The sequence below is a fragment of the Eublepharis macularius genome, chromosome 13 (assembly GCF_028583425.1).
Source record: "Eublepharis macularius isolate TG4126 chromosome 13, MPM_Emac_v1.0, whole genome shotgun sequence".
NCBI lineage: Eukaryota > Metazoa > Chordata > Lepidosauria > Squamata > Eublepharidae > Eublepharis > Eublepharis macularius.
The window spans coordinates 46830550-46845356 of record NC_072802.1 but is presented as its reverse complement, the minus strand read 5'-3'; the positions used below and the strand labels follow the sequence as shown (position 1 = coordinate 46845356).

Genomic DNA, 14807 nt, shown 5'->3' with positions numbered 1-14807 from the left:
GAGAGGCGGATAAGCCGACGTAGTTCTTGGTTAATTTCTTTCCTGTCCCGTTCATGATTTCTAGGTACATTGCAAATAAAATACACAAATCGAGAAAAAAACAAAATACATTCTGTGAAGTCTGAAACCTTACATCCTGAAAATGCTAAGATGTTTGGCCTGTATTTGTCCAGCTAAAGTGGGAAATGCTGGAAGAGAGAGGGGTTAATAAAATTATGTATAGTATGCAAAAAGTGACTTAAGAGAAACTGTTCTCCTTTTTTTATGACCCAAACTAACCATTAGCTAAATTCGCAGCTGCTGTCCCACATGATAGCCGTGCAGCTAGTTGTTGTTCTTCCTCTGTAATCGGGGAACCCGATGCCTGGCTGCAATTTTTGAAGGCAGCTATACATTCAGGATAAGAACATAAGAAGAGCTTGTTGGATCAGACTAGTGGTCCATCTAGCTAGTCCAGCATCCAGTTTCACACAGCAGCCAACCAGTTGATCTGGAAGGCCAAACAAACGGGGCATGGAGCCTGAGGCCCTGCCCTGCTACTGCTTCCAAGCACTGCTATTCATAGGTTTACTGTCTCTGGATTGGACGGCTCCCTATGGCTAGTAGCCATTGACGGATCTCTCCTCCATGAATCCGTCTAACCCCCCTTTTTAAAGCTATCTATGCTTGTACACTTGTGGCCATTAGTACTTCCCATGGCAGTGAATTCCACAGTTTAATCACTCATTCAAGAAAGAATTATTTTCTTCTGTCTGTTTGGAACCTATTTCCCAACAATTTCATTGGTTGCCCCCAACTATTATGGGAGAGGGAGGGAAACCTATGGAAAAGGATATGGAAAGGTTGGGAAAGAAAAAAAAAATAAAGTCTCCCCCACACCACACAATTTATGGGGCTTACTACTATAAAAGTGGCAGTGGCCAATAGTTTGAAGAGCTTAAAAAAAAAAAGACACATTCATGAAGATGGAGGGAGGCTGATCAATGGCTGTTGGTCATGGTAACTCAAAATAAAACTTCTTTGCCTATAAATTGAGACGCAGATGAAAGCAATCAGCAGAGGAAATTTATGAGGGTTCTGCTCTGCTTGCTAGCGTCACAGGCCAGCAATGGCAGATTCTAGCGATGTAGTCTGGTAACAGAAACAAGAGTCTTGGTCATCTGAAAGACTGATGGGTAACTCGAAGCAGAACCTTTCTCTGGCATTGCCAGTTTTCCTCAATGAATCTTGGTGTAATGAGCTCTAGCCTATGAGCAACTGTTTTAGAATATCTGTGGAAACAGAATTCTTTTTCAGGTAGATCTTTGATCTGTTCTGTACTGTTCTGGAGAGCATCATATTGGGCCCCTTCAACAGAACGCAGTTCTTGCTTGTTAAACACAGTGGACTCTTCCATCATCTTTTACCAGCATAGTGGAAAAAAGCAGTACCCTGTTTTCAAGCAACAGAAATGACTCAGCTGATTTGATGTTTCATTTCACTTGGTGCTGTAACCCATGCGCAGGGACACCATGGGAAAATAAAAATAGTTTTCATACAAAGTCTTGTTTCATTCATTCTTCTTAAAGCACATTCTTAAACTATCCAGTTTTCTTATTAACAGTAGTAGCTTTTTACAAATTGATTTATACAACCCCCTTTCCTCTTAAATCCAATTGAGATCACATTACGGTAGCCAAGAAATTGCTCAAACTGGATGATGCAAAATTTGGCTGGATGGTAAGACACACACACCCATTTGTTCATAATTTCTTGGGCAGATGCTCATATTTTGGCTTAGCTTTTATTTATGTGTGTTAATAAGGAAAGACATCCACAAGAGAGAGAGAGAGAGTAAGTGTTCCTGTTTGCTTCTCGTGTAACAGCTTGCCCTCCTCCTGTGCAGGAGAAAGGACAGCACTAGTGGCAATATGGACTTGGGAAAATGCTTGACATTGTGTGAGGGCAGCTGTCAAATCCTCCTCTGTCCACGTGCCCACATAATTCCTTCACTGTCTCCCTTAGGCTTGTCTCTTTTCTCCATGGCCGGGGACAGAGGGTTGTGCTGGGGAAGCTTGCCACCCTTTAGTGTGGGGCATCCCTCGGGTCGATACTCTCCCCGATGTTATTTAACATCTACATGTGTCCCCTCACCCAGTTGGTGTGAAGTGTTGTCATCAGTACACTGTTGTTGATGGACAGCTGGCTGGATTCTGCTCTGGAAAATCTGGCCAGGGCTTTGGAGGTTGTGACTGTCTGGTTGAAACAGAGCAGACTGAAACTGAATCCTATGAAGAAGGAGGTCCTTTACCTGGGCTGTGGGATAATGGGTTCTGAGATCCGATTTCCAACCCTTGATGGGATGCTGCTGGCGCCTGTGTCAGTGACAAGAAGTTTGAGTGTGGTCCTGGATGTCTCCTTGTCAATGGAGGCCAAGGTCACAGCAGTTGCCAAATCTGCGTTCTTCTATCTTCTATCTTCATCAGATTAGGCAACTTGCCATGGTGATCCATGCAATGGTCACCTCCAGGCTGGACTACTGCAACTTGCTCTACGTTGGGTTACCTTGGGTCTGCTCCGGAAATTACAACTGGTCCAGAATGCAGCGGGACTCCATTCTGGTCACATATAACACCAGTTTTGCACCAGCAGCACTGGATCCCAGTGGAATTCCAGATCAGGTTTAAGGTTCTAATCTTAACCTTCAAAGCTCTTAGTGGACAGGGACCAGCATACCTGCGGGACTGCCTCTCACAATATGTTCCCCGGAAGCTGCTCTGTTTGGCAGATAAACATCTACTGGTGGTCCCTGGCCCTAGGGAGGTTCACTTTGCTCGACCAGGGCCAGGGTTTTTGGGTGGAACTTGGTGGAACTCTCTGTCTGTGGAAACCCAGGCCCAGGTGGGCCTGGGTTTCCACCAGGCCTGCAAGACAGAGATGTTCCTCCAGGCATATGGAAGTTGAGGCAGGCAGGCCAAGAAACTGGCCTCCTACTAAGGAAGGAAGTGTTCCCCCCACAGACTGTTATAGTCTGGTAGCTGGCCACCCTGCCCCATGGATCTGTTTTAATGTTTGGTGGATGTGCAATATAGGCGTGACTGTCTTATATATTTTATTGTACTAAGATATTTTAATTTAAATTATGCTACCTTGTGTTTATTGTATTTATTACCATCTGTGATCCATTCTGACTGTCTTATATATTTTATTGTACTGACTAAGATATTTTAATTTAAATTATGCTATCTTGTGTTTATTGTATTTATTACCATCTGTGATCCATTCTGACTGTCTTATATATTTTATTGTACTGACTAAGATATTTTAATTTAAATTATGCTATCTTGTGTTTATTGTGTTTATTACTATCTGTGATCCATTCTGAGCCCGCTTGCAGGGAAAGCAGAATATAAATAGAATAAAATAAATAAAAATAATTTAGGGAGGATGGGGCAGAGGCAAGATGTATAGGTGTTGTATGAGGGAAGAAGCCAAAGTAGTTTTTCCCAGTACAAAAAATTAGCTTAAATAGTTTAACCCACATACAGATTGTTTGTGTGCATATATACAAGATGGACATGTGAAGGACAGGAAATTCCCCCCCCCAATTCTACCCTTTCTTGCTTCTGTTCTGCTTCCCTCCCCCATTGCTTGCCCTTTGATCTCTACCCCTTTGGCTTCTTATCTCATCTTTCTACCTGTCTCCCACTTCTGCCTGGCTCTTCCTCTTCTCTTCTGCTTGCCTCCTTTCTTGTGTAGGGTCTTATTCTCTTCCCCATTCTGGAACCCACTTTAGTCCACCTTTGCCACCCTCCACTTTCCCTTCTGTCTTCATCTCGGCTTTATTCCTCATCTTTTGGCTTTGCTTTGTTCTTTCACACCAACTTTTCTTCTCTTTTTATCGGTTCTCCTCTCCTCCCATCCCTTACAATGTCTTCTTGCTCCTCCCCCCCCGTCTCCCCCCGCCATTATCTATGTCATCTTTGGTTGTTGAGTGCCATTTCAAGTTGGTGAACGTGATTGGATTGCTCTGTGATGTTGCTGTCACCATGGGTGTTTACACCCCCCTTTAGAAATGATTTTTATGCAAATCTGAGAATGCCTTCTTTTTTATAGAAATATTAGCCTCAGTGACCCCCTTTGAGGATTGTTTGATCTGCATGAGGGCCATTTCACATATATATTTTCTGAACCTGGACCCAGAGTGTGGATCAAAAGATCCATACAATAGGGCCAAAGAAGAGAGGAGGGATATTTGCAGAAAGATCTGGAAAAGGTGGGAATTTTTTTAAAGACACCAAAAATAATAGAGAAGCATTGTGTGTACCTTGAAAGGATAGTTAATTCAGATGACCCGGGGAATCAAATCATAGGACTTCTATTGTCATTTTGTGTGAATCTGTCTTGTCAAGCTTCCATTTAGCCTTTTGTGGCCACTAGTAGAATAGGACTTACATCTTACTTGTCATGTTTAAAAATCAAGGTTTTTTCACTCTTGAATGATCACTAAAAGTAGATAGACCTATTTAAATGTATGATTTCATTCAGCTTCTTCTTTAGGCGGTCAGAAGTAGGAAGAAATATTCCACCATGCTGAAATGCTTCTGTGAGCGAATAGGCAATGCTAGTGTTGAGCGCCACAGGAGCTTTATTGCCACAAAGATTTTTTTTTAAGACAAGGTTCCATTTACGGCTCAGGTCTCCCTGGAAACATCCTTCCTTTGATCCTGATATGTTGGGGGGGGGCAGGTAGAATGTAATTCAACAGTGTAAGAGGGACATTTTTCATATGTTCAGGAACATTCTCTTCCATAGCACACATATTCAAGCACTGCACCTTGATATTCAAACTAGGTCTTGGGAATCTGATTAATCTCTGGGGAAACAGCCTATCCAATCTCGAGTGGGTGGCAATGGACATTAATCAGGGGTGACTAGTGGATGATGGCAGAATTTCAGGATCCCTGACATTTCTTGATATTTAGTCATCTGTTTTGGTGACTGATATAAACAACTGGAGAGAAAATAAGCCACTTGGAGAGATTGAACAATCCAGCACGATTTGAATCCAGTGACACTTTAGAGAAGAAGAAGATTTTAAGGGTGTAAGCTTTTGAGATTCAAGCTCCCTTCTTCAGATGCAAGGAGGAGTGGCAATCCTTAAGCCTTTATATCCCTGTCGGGAGGAGGGTGAGGTGAGGCAAAGAAGGGAATCAGGTGTAAAGGTGCAATGCAGCATGATTAGAGCAGAAATTAGCATCTGTAGTGGTAGTGAGATAAGAATCCTCTGTCTCTATTCAGTGCCAGTCCCATTATTCTGATCCTGTGAATGAACTGTTTCAGCAATCCTCACTTTGTAATCTGCCCTTTAAGCTTTTTTGTTTGAGGATAGCTACGTTTAGGTCAGCAATGTCTTGGAAGATTAAAATGTTCTCCCACTGGTTTTTGAGTGTTGTGATTTTTTAATGTCAGATTTATGTCTATCTGTTCTTTTGCATAGGGACTGACCTGTCTGTCCAATGTAGAGGGTGGAAGGGCATCACTGACACTTGATAGCATATACAACATTGGTAGATGAACATGTGAATGAACCTGAGACGGAATAGTTGAAGACTGCACGTGAATGTTGTCCATGCCATGCCTAAACTCTAAATAACTTTTGGTAGAAAGTGCTGCATGTTAACTCCCTTCTGAGAATCATGCAGTGTTGGTGGTGGGCTCCAAATCAACTTATATCACACTTCTCATATATGGCTGCAAGAAAAACTGTAGAAAAGTTTCATCATGAGTGAAAGTTGTACCACTGTCCATTTTGCTGTGGTTTAATACTTTTATTGGGAGGGAAGGCAGCATGGTATAGTGCAATCTCACTGGATCTTGGAAGCTAAGCAGCGTCAGTATTTGGATAGGAGACCACCAAAAAGATTCTGCAGAGGAGGGCAACGGCAAACCACCTATGCTTCTCGCTGCTTTGAAGGCTACTTGCGAGGTTGCCTTAAGTAACTAGTGACTTGACCGCACCTCACACATAATACTTTTATTATCCTTTTTAACCTTTTCCAGATTCCTTTTTGCCCACTCAACAAGAAAACAGGCAGATAGTGTAATTGTCACATATGATGCTCTGAAAATGCGATTCCTCTGTTACTGTATTTGCCGATACATCCTATGCAATCCTGAGTTATCTTAAAGACAATTTTAATAATAAAGATGTGTGTGTTTTTGAGCATCCTCTCCCATCCTGTGGAGTTCAGAATGCCCCTTGGTTTACTGAAGAGCTTGGGATGATTAAACAGGCAGGTGTTGGAGCACAAGTGGAGGAAAAATCAAATCAGATGTGGCCAAACACAGGTGACAACATGTTACTTTGCCTATCCAATGATGGCAAAGTGAGATTGTCACCATTGCATCTGCACAATGCTATCCAGCAGAACTTTCCTAGTTTGTGAAACGGCTCTTATTTCAGGTCCAGGAAGATGTAGACTCAGAAAACATGCATTTTGCAGATAGAACCACTCACGTCTGCATGATGGATTTCATAGTTGGTTCAATTCAATCTCAGGATGCCACTGGAGTGCAGTCTGGTTCTAGTTGACTATCAGTAGGTGAGGGCTGATGGACAAGCTACTTAAAACTGTGTGGCCCATGTCTCGGCTTGCCCCTAACAGATAATAGTATCATGCTATCCTGGAATGGTTGAATGGGTCCAGGACATAATAAATGTGGTAGGATATGAGTGAGACCACTCATGAATAAGGCCTCCCTGGACTCCAGTGACCTAAACACCTACTGACCAGTGGATAATATTCCGTTCTTGGGCAGGTTGTTCAGGTGGGTGACTGCTTCAAGCAGTCTTAAATAAAATAGATGATCTAGATCAGTGATCCCCAACCCTTTTGGTATCGTGACCCACAAGACCAAACTTACTTGTTATGGTGACTCACTTAAACAAAGCAACCCAAAATCAATAAAATTACCAAAGCCCGGGACCCCCTTTCACAGGCTTCACAATCCACTTTGGGGATGGGAACCACAGGTTGAGAAATGCTCATCTAGATCCATTTCAATCCAGATTTAGGTTAGGGATGGAAAACACTTTGGTCGTTCTGACAAATGACATTCACCAGGAAAGTGACAAGGGGAATGCATCTCTGTTGATTCTCCCAGATCTGTTGGCAGCTTTCAGTACCACCAACCCTGGTACCCTTCTGGAGAGGCTGGCTGGGGTGGGAGTCAGAGTCACCAAGCTTTTGTGATTCTACCTTACTTGACTGACTGATTCCAGAATGTAGTACTGGGAGACTGCTGTTCACTCCATGCTATTTATGCTAAGGGGTCTCAGAGAATTCCATCTTGTCCCCTCCCCGTCAATGCAGTTTAACACCTACGTGATTGGTGAGCCATGCTCTGATCATATCCAGTTTAGATGACTGCAATGTGCTGCATGTGGGGCAACCTTTGAAAATGGCCCAGAAACTTAGATTGGTCCAAAATGCACTGGATTAGCTATGGTCAGGAGCTGGTTACAGAGACTGTATTTGTATCATCCCTGTGCAGAAATATCTGCACTGGTTGCCCATCTGTGCTGGTTTTTACCTTTAAGACCCTAAAAGGCTTGGTACCAGGGTAACAAAAGAACGACCTCCTCCCATAACATCAAGTGTACCGGTTAACATCTGCCTACTCTCTGTGCCCCCTCCTTCAGATGTGAGGTGGCACCCAGAGAGAGGGCATTTTCAGATGTGTCTTCTGAATACCCTTCCCTTTGAAGCTCACCTGGCATCTACTATATTTTTTGGTGCCAAGCCAAAAAATTTTTACCCAAGCATTTAACTTTTTAAAAAAATCTTTTCAGCAATTTTATGGTTTCCTGGTCTGAGGTCTGTTTTATGGATATATTTATGCTGTTTTTATGTTCTTGGCTTGTTTTAATAATAAATACCTAATAATAGAAGTGATGCCTAATAAAAGGATTTATACAGATTTTGTTTTTATTATTTTTTCCAAATAGTTTTTTTGTATTGGTAATGTAGGATAATTTGATGGTGCTTTTAGTAGAAAGCCACCTTGAGCAAGACTCTGGAGTGGAGGCATAAAAATGTATGAAATAAATTTCAGAAGGCCCACAAATCCATTTTTACAAATAGAGTAGCAGCCTTCCAGTTTAGGGAAATATAGGAGGCTTTCGCCCACAAGAGGGCATAGTAGAGAGATTAGTTAAGCGCTGCTTTGCTTCAGTTTCCTTTATTAAACACAAGAGGGCTTGAGCGGTTATGGAAAGGGAGCTTGGAAGCCTTAAGACTCATGAGTGAAGGTTGAAAACATGGGGAAACGGAGAAGAGAATGATGTAAGCTGCTTTGGGTCCCTATTGCGGAGAAACATGGGATGTAAACGAATGTTGTGCTTCAGCCCCCTGCTACTGCTAGCATGCATGTGTCAGAAACAGGTAATTCTCAATGTGCTTGTACTGGGTTTCTGATTTGACGGAGGGCAAACAAGAAGACTGACCCAACAATTGCACCCTCACCTCCTTGTGCCTTGCAATGTGCACAGAATTTCAGTGTATGAGGTTTGTTTTAATGGACCTGCCTACGAATCATGGACCTGAAATCTCTTTGTTAGTTTGCACTGTAAAATTCTTAGTTAACTCTCTCCTATTTGATTAGGTGGTTCTGGAGTGCCTGAGCAATAGTAAGGAGCACTCCATTATAAATCTCCTTGAAGAAAGGTTAGAAGTATGTTTGCAAAGATTCCACTTTTTCCCATTTAAACGCTAGTGATTCGTGTATCAGAATAGTAATAACCATAAATCACAGCAATGAAAAGGCAAAACCAAGGATTGCTCTCTGAAACCCCTGATGCGCCATTCCTTAAAAGATCTTCCCATGACAAGGATACTTCTCATTAAGCAGAGATGTAATGAAAATTTGAATTCTATAAAACCATTTGCCCAAAGGAAGCAGTTTTAATAATACATACTGATAGATTATCAGCATCCAAAATGCAGAGGGCAAATTCCTTCTAATGCTTTGGACCTCTGACAAGTTCTGGCCTTAGATCTCAAAATACACTGTAAATATTAATGAATTACCTGGCAGCTCCTTGAGACTAACATCAAATGTTAATGAACGACTCACTGAATGCAACTCATGTAAGTTTTACACACATTTATTTAGCGTGCCTCTCTGGTCACTGAAATATGAGAGAGGATAGCCACATGGTCACACTGTTCAGCTAACTGAGCTCTGTCCAAACATGTAGGTAAAAAGGAAGAGGTGTGCCAGAAAACGTAGGTATTTTTTACCAGTGTGTAAATAAAGACATAGAGGGAGGTTAGATGGAGAAGTTGCAAAGTGCATGAACAATTCTCAAGTGTTTCTCTGCTCATTGACCTCTTTGGGTCTTCCTATGTGTGTTATCAGACTTGGCTGCTTGCCCAAAGTGCTTCCTTTTTGTGTGTGTGCGTGCACAAAAAGTCCTCTTTCCCATGGGCCAGTGTAGGTATTGGGAGTATGTTGTTATTTCTGAATCTGTATTGAAGTCGGGGGGCGGGGGTCACTTACACCATCAAGCTTGCCAGTGTAGAAGTGACCCTATTGTAGAGTCAGCGGGAGCCTAGGATTGCTACTAAGTCTTACTCCCCTTCAGCATCACCCAGTTCTAGCCCTTACGCTGACAGTATTCCAAAGGTGGCATGTGGTGATGTTGGGCCACTGTCTTGTCTTCAAGACATGTTCCAAGGCAGTCTTAGTGATTCAAGAGCCTTGGGTAAAACTTCAGAATGGGGACCCAAAATTATTGCTACCATTACCTTGCTCGCTCCCTCACCCTGGGTAAAATGGGTAGGAACTGCCACCAGAAGCCAGCTGTCCAAGCCCTGGATGAGGTGGGTGCAAGTGGCTGCTGCCACAAGCTGGCTTCTCAAGCCCTAGACAAGGCAGGTGTGAGTGGTCATGGCTGATCTGGCTGCTTGAGCCCTGGATGGGGCCGGCATGAATGGCAGTGAGTGCCTGTTCTTTCTCCTTCTGCACAGGAGTGGAACTGTTGCTGGTTGGGAATTCCTCATTGTGGGGCCTGGGGCAGTTGCCCATTGGCTAAGACTGTCCTTGCTTATGCTATAGTAGGGCAAAATAGTAAAGAGTCCAGTAGCACCTTTAAGAGTAACCAACTTATTTGTAGCATAAGCTTTCAAGAACCACAGCTCTCTTTGTCAGATCTGACGAAGAGAGCTGTGGTTCTCAAAAACTTATGCTACAAATAAGTTGGTTAGTTTTAAAGGTGCTACTGGACTTTTTACTATTTTGCAACTACAGACTAACACGAATAACCCCTCTGGATCTATTGTGGGGCAGCATCCTACGGACATAAGAAGAGCCCTGCTGGATCTGGTCCATGTAGTTCAGCATCCCATCTCACACAGGGGCCGACCTCAAAGAGATGGTGTTGGCCAAGAAAATCCTGAAAGTGGCACTCACCTCAGAAGCATTAACAATCTTCACATGAAAATCTACTGCTGAATTTGAAGAGGGGAGCTCTGGTTCTCGAAAGCTCACACCCTGAAAAGTCTTGTTGGTCTCTGAGGTGCCACCGGACTCCAATCCTGATCCTCCGGAAACGCCTTAGAATCGTTCGTTTCCCGTCTTAAGAACAGTAACATCCAAACACTGACAGCGGAGAAAATGAATATGAAATGGAGCATGCGGGGTTTCAAAAGAGTAAGAAGCGTCAGCCTAGGGCACAACGGCGGTCGGGCCCAGCGAACTCCGTGCGAGATGCCAAAGCCAGACTGCGGCCTTCCTCCAAGGCCGACTCCAGCCGTTGGGATTCAGAACTCGTGCAGCGCCAGCGCGCGCACCGGCGGCTCCGGGGGAGGCAAGCTGGGAGGGGGGCGCAGCCCGGCAACTCCCCCAAGCCGGTGGGCACCTCAAGCAGCCAAAACCCCGCTCGCCTCGCCCGCGCAGCGCCTCCTTCCCGCTGCCCCTTTAAGGGGCCCGCCCGGAGTGCTGCTCCGCCCCTTCTCTTCCCTTCCTGAGCCTGCCAGCGGGAGAGCAAGCCTGGCCAGCCAGCGATGGGGAACGGCGACTCTGCGCAGCGTGAAGCTCCGGGGCGCAGGACTCGCGTAAGCCGCTTCGCGGGGTGATCCGCTGGGCCGCTTTGTCCGCTGGCGGTGGGGGAAGCAGAAGCGAAAGGGGAACCGCGCCTCGGAAGAGCCACGGGCGGCGGGCAGAAGCGGCCCCCGGCCCCCCCTCGGCCCCGTCGCGCGCGGGGTTGGGGGCCGCTCCCTTCCCTCTCCGTCTTCCCGGCGCGTCCTTTTGTTTCCCGCCGGCCGGCGCCGCGCAGGATGGGCTGCGGGACCGGCTGAGCCCCGGGGGCTGGCGCGCGCCTCGAGGGCGGCAAGATGGTGGAGCCGGTGGGCTTTGCCGAGGCTTGGCGCGCCCAGTTCGCGGATTCGGAGCCGCCCCAGATGGCGCTGCAGTCGGTGGGCGACATCGAGCAGGAGCTGGAGCGCTGCAAAGCCTCGATCCGGCGCTTGGAGCTGGAGGTGAACAAGGAGCGCTTCCGCATGATCTACTTGCAGACGCTGCTGGCCAAGGAGAAGAAGAGCTACGACCGGACGCGCTGGGGCTTCAAGCGCTCCTCGCACGTGCCCGAGACCGACCCCCCTGAGCCGGCGGACGGCCAGCCTCAGCCCGAGCGCTGCAAGGGCGCCGGTGAGGAGAAGCTGAAGCGAGGCCTGGAGGACACCGAGGCCCGCTGCGAGCCCGACGTGTCACCTTCCAAGCACCGGCCCTCCTCCGGCCGCCGCCTCCTGAGCGGCGGCAGCGCAGACAAGGAAGGCGCATTCGAGCCGGTGGGCAAGGAGCGGGCCGCTGCCAGCAGCGTGGCCGCGCTGCGCTCCAACTTCGAGCGGCTGAAAAGGGCGCCGTCGGACGGCCTGGAGAAGCCCTTCTACGTGAACCTGGAGTACCACCACGAGCGCGGCCTCGTGAAGGTCAACGATAAGGAAGTCTCCGACAAGATCAGCTCGCTGGGCAGCCAGGCCATGCAGCTGGAGCGCCGGCGAGCGCTGCCCGCCCTGCCTTCGCCCCGGGCCAGGGCTGCCGAGGCCATCTGCGCCCTGGACGGCGAGTACGAGGACCCGGACCTGAACTCCCGCTTCCTCAAGGACAACTTGCTCAACGCCAACGGGGGCGGCCGCCCGTCGTGGCAGCCGGTGGACTTGCAGCCCTACCAGAGCATCTACGTGGGCGGCATGGTGGGCGGCATGGTGGGCGACGGCGAAGGCAGCAGGGGCCCCCTCCTGCGCAATCCCAGTGCCACCGAGCCCGAGAAGCACCTCACCTGGCCCCGTCGCTCCTACTCCCCGCGGAGCTTCGAGGACATCGGTGGGGGCTACACGCCCGACTGCAGCTCCAACGAGAACCTGACGTCCAGCGAGGAGGACTTCTCCTCGGGCCAGTCTAGCCACGTGTCGCCCAGCCCCACCACCTACCGCCTGTACCGGGACAAAAGCCGGTCTCCGTCACAAAACTCCCAGCAGTCCTTCGACAGCAGCAGCCCCCCCACCCCCCAGTCCCAAAAGCGGCACCGGCAGCAACAGGTCATCGTGTCCGAAGCTACCATTGTTGGAGTTCGGAAAACGGGGCAGATCTGGCCTAGTGACAACGAGCTGCTTTCTGGGAGGCCCTCTCTGGACAGTTGTTTCCATGGAGATGCTGGTGGGTACCTTCTCTCTCCCCTTTTAAAGCAGTTGGCTTGAAATGTGAGTGAATTTCTGTGCTGTCCATGTCACTGCATTGTGTGGTGACACCTTGGCTGTGGCTGCACAAGAGTGTGAGGCTGAGATTCCTTAGCGGAGATTAGGAGAGGAGGCTGAGCTTGAGATCCAAAGTGGTTAAAGTTCCAAAGGACCCAAGAACTGTGAAACATCTGTGCATGGCCAGATGTTTGGATGTTTCTAGAAAGTAACATGGCTCCAAAGATAGTTTCAGGTGGGCAGCTGTGTTGGTCTGCAGATTTCTAGATTTCCAGGGTATGAGCTTTAGGGAATCAAAACCCCTTCCTTGGATGAAGGGAGCTTTGACTCTTGAAAGCTCATACCCTTGAAATCTAGCTTGTATTTAAAACCCAAATCTTAATCCTAAAGAGGATGTCTTTGTCTTATCGCCTGTATCTGGAGGAGTCCGGGTAGCTTAAACAGAATTTCTGAGTCTTATGCTTATTTTGAAGGAAAATCCCCCCCCCCCCAATTATTCTGGGTCACCTCTGCTTTTAAAGTTGGGAGGAAGTGTTTCTGCCTTGATTTGTTACTGTTGTTAGGAGGGAGAGGTAATCTCCCATCACGATTCTGCTGAATCCATCTGTGTTGTCCAGCTAGTCTTCCTGAGTTAGTATGAGCCCTCCATGCATTCTTGTGTTGTTTTTTAAGTTGTTGGGGCAAATGGCCTGGTTCATGTGCTTGTTGCAGGCACCTTTTTTTCTATTTTGTGCTGTGCTTCCTACCTGCTCTGGTCTGGATTACCTAGTTGGTTGGGGGTGGGGGAGTGCAACAAAGGCATCATTAGTTCATGGCCTCATAACTGGGGTAGGTGGGCTAGAGGTGCTTGCTTTTTCTTCCACTTTCTGGATATTTCAGAAGGTTGTTCAGTCCCTCCTGCTTCACTGAGGTAGGCTTCTCTGTGGGAACATTTAGTAAACTGACCTTATCATTGGATTAGCGGAAATGAACATAGTGGGTCAGGAAGGAGAAAACTGTGCATGAAGAAGCATTCTTGGACTTGGCTACCCTCAGCTAGTCTTGGGGGGTTGTTGTGTATTGGAGAACACATGGCAAAGAGGCTTTCTGCACATTCCTTAAGGAACAGGCTTCCCTTGACTTTGGAGGTCTGTGATCGGGATCTGCGTGATTTGCTTCTAAAAATTACAGTGGGGCATCAGTAATCATAACGAGTTCATCTGAAAAAAAGCTGCTGTGGGCAGGGACAGTATGGATCAGGGCTTCAGCACTAGGTGAGAAGTAACTCCCCTCCCCCTGCACGTGACATTTCTTCCCTTGAAAATGGCGCCTTCATCTCCCCCCTTTCTGTTTCAAGCTTCAGAATAGAGTGGGGAGTGACTGGCACATATATGGATGCTGGTTTAAGCCTAGTGGGGCTTAAAGCAGCTGGTTTTGATCAGAGAGAGAGCATTGGGCGGGGAGAGTTAGTCCTTTTCACCCAGACTATGTCTCGGATCCATATTTTTCTCTCTCCCACCTCCCTTATCAAGGCAGCTTTTGGAGGGCAAGTGCATATTTGGAGGTGGTCACAGAACTCCAGCTTCAAGTGTACTTGGTCCCGAATCTGGCATGTGCCTGGACCCTGTGAGAATAAAAGTGATCAGCAGTGAAACCGCAGGTTAATTGTTCCTTCATTCCAGTTCTGGGCAAGTGGCCTGCAGCCAATGCTGCTTAAAGTGGCATTGACAGAGTGCCAGGTGCTGTACATTGCACATGGGTGGTTCAGCCCCTGCCTAGCAAGTGGGTTTAACATCCTCTATCTTAGCTACAAGAGAAAGCACAAGGACTGATGATATTGAGGGAGGGAAGGATTGACTGGCTGCAGATGGGAAAGGTTTTGCAGAATAATTTATTTTTTATGCTGTTGAGATCTGTTGATTATTAGGCGCTCAAGGTGGCTTACAGCTCAACAATTTAAATATGCACTGTGCAAAATACCAGCAGTTAAGACCTTTACCAGGAAGGGGAGATCTATACAGACTGTGTTGTGCATGTTTAGAGAAAACACAAAAGTGGTAGAGTATTAAAATGTATTTTGATAGTTTTTCT

General features: G+C 46.9%; 1 protein-coding gene across 1 annotated transcript in view; it reads left to right on the top strand.

Moving 5' to 3' along the window:
* Window positions 1-11364: 11364 nt before the first annotated feature.
* Window positions 11365-14807, top strand: part of BCR (BCR activator of RhoGEF and GTPase) — a 117373-nt gene continuing 113930 nt past the window's right edge. The window contains exon 1 of the mRNA XM_054995976.1: window positions 11365-12699. Within this exon, the coding sequence (XP_054851951.1) occupies window positions 11379-12699 (1321 nt within the window). The 5' untranslated portion in view covers window positions 11365-11378. The remainder of the gene's footprint in view (window positions 12700-14807) is intronic.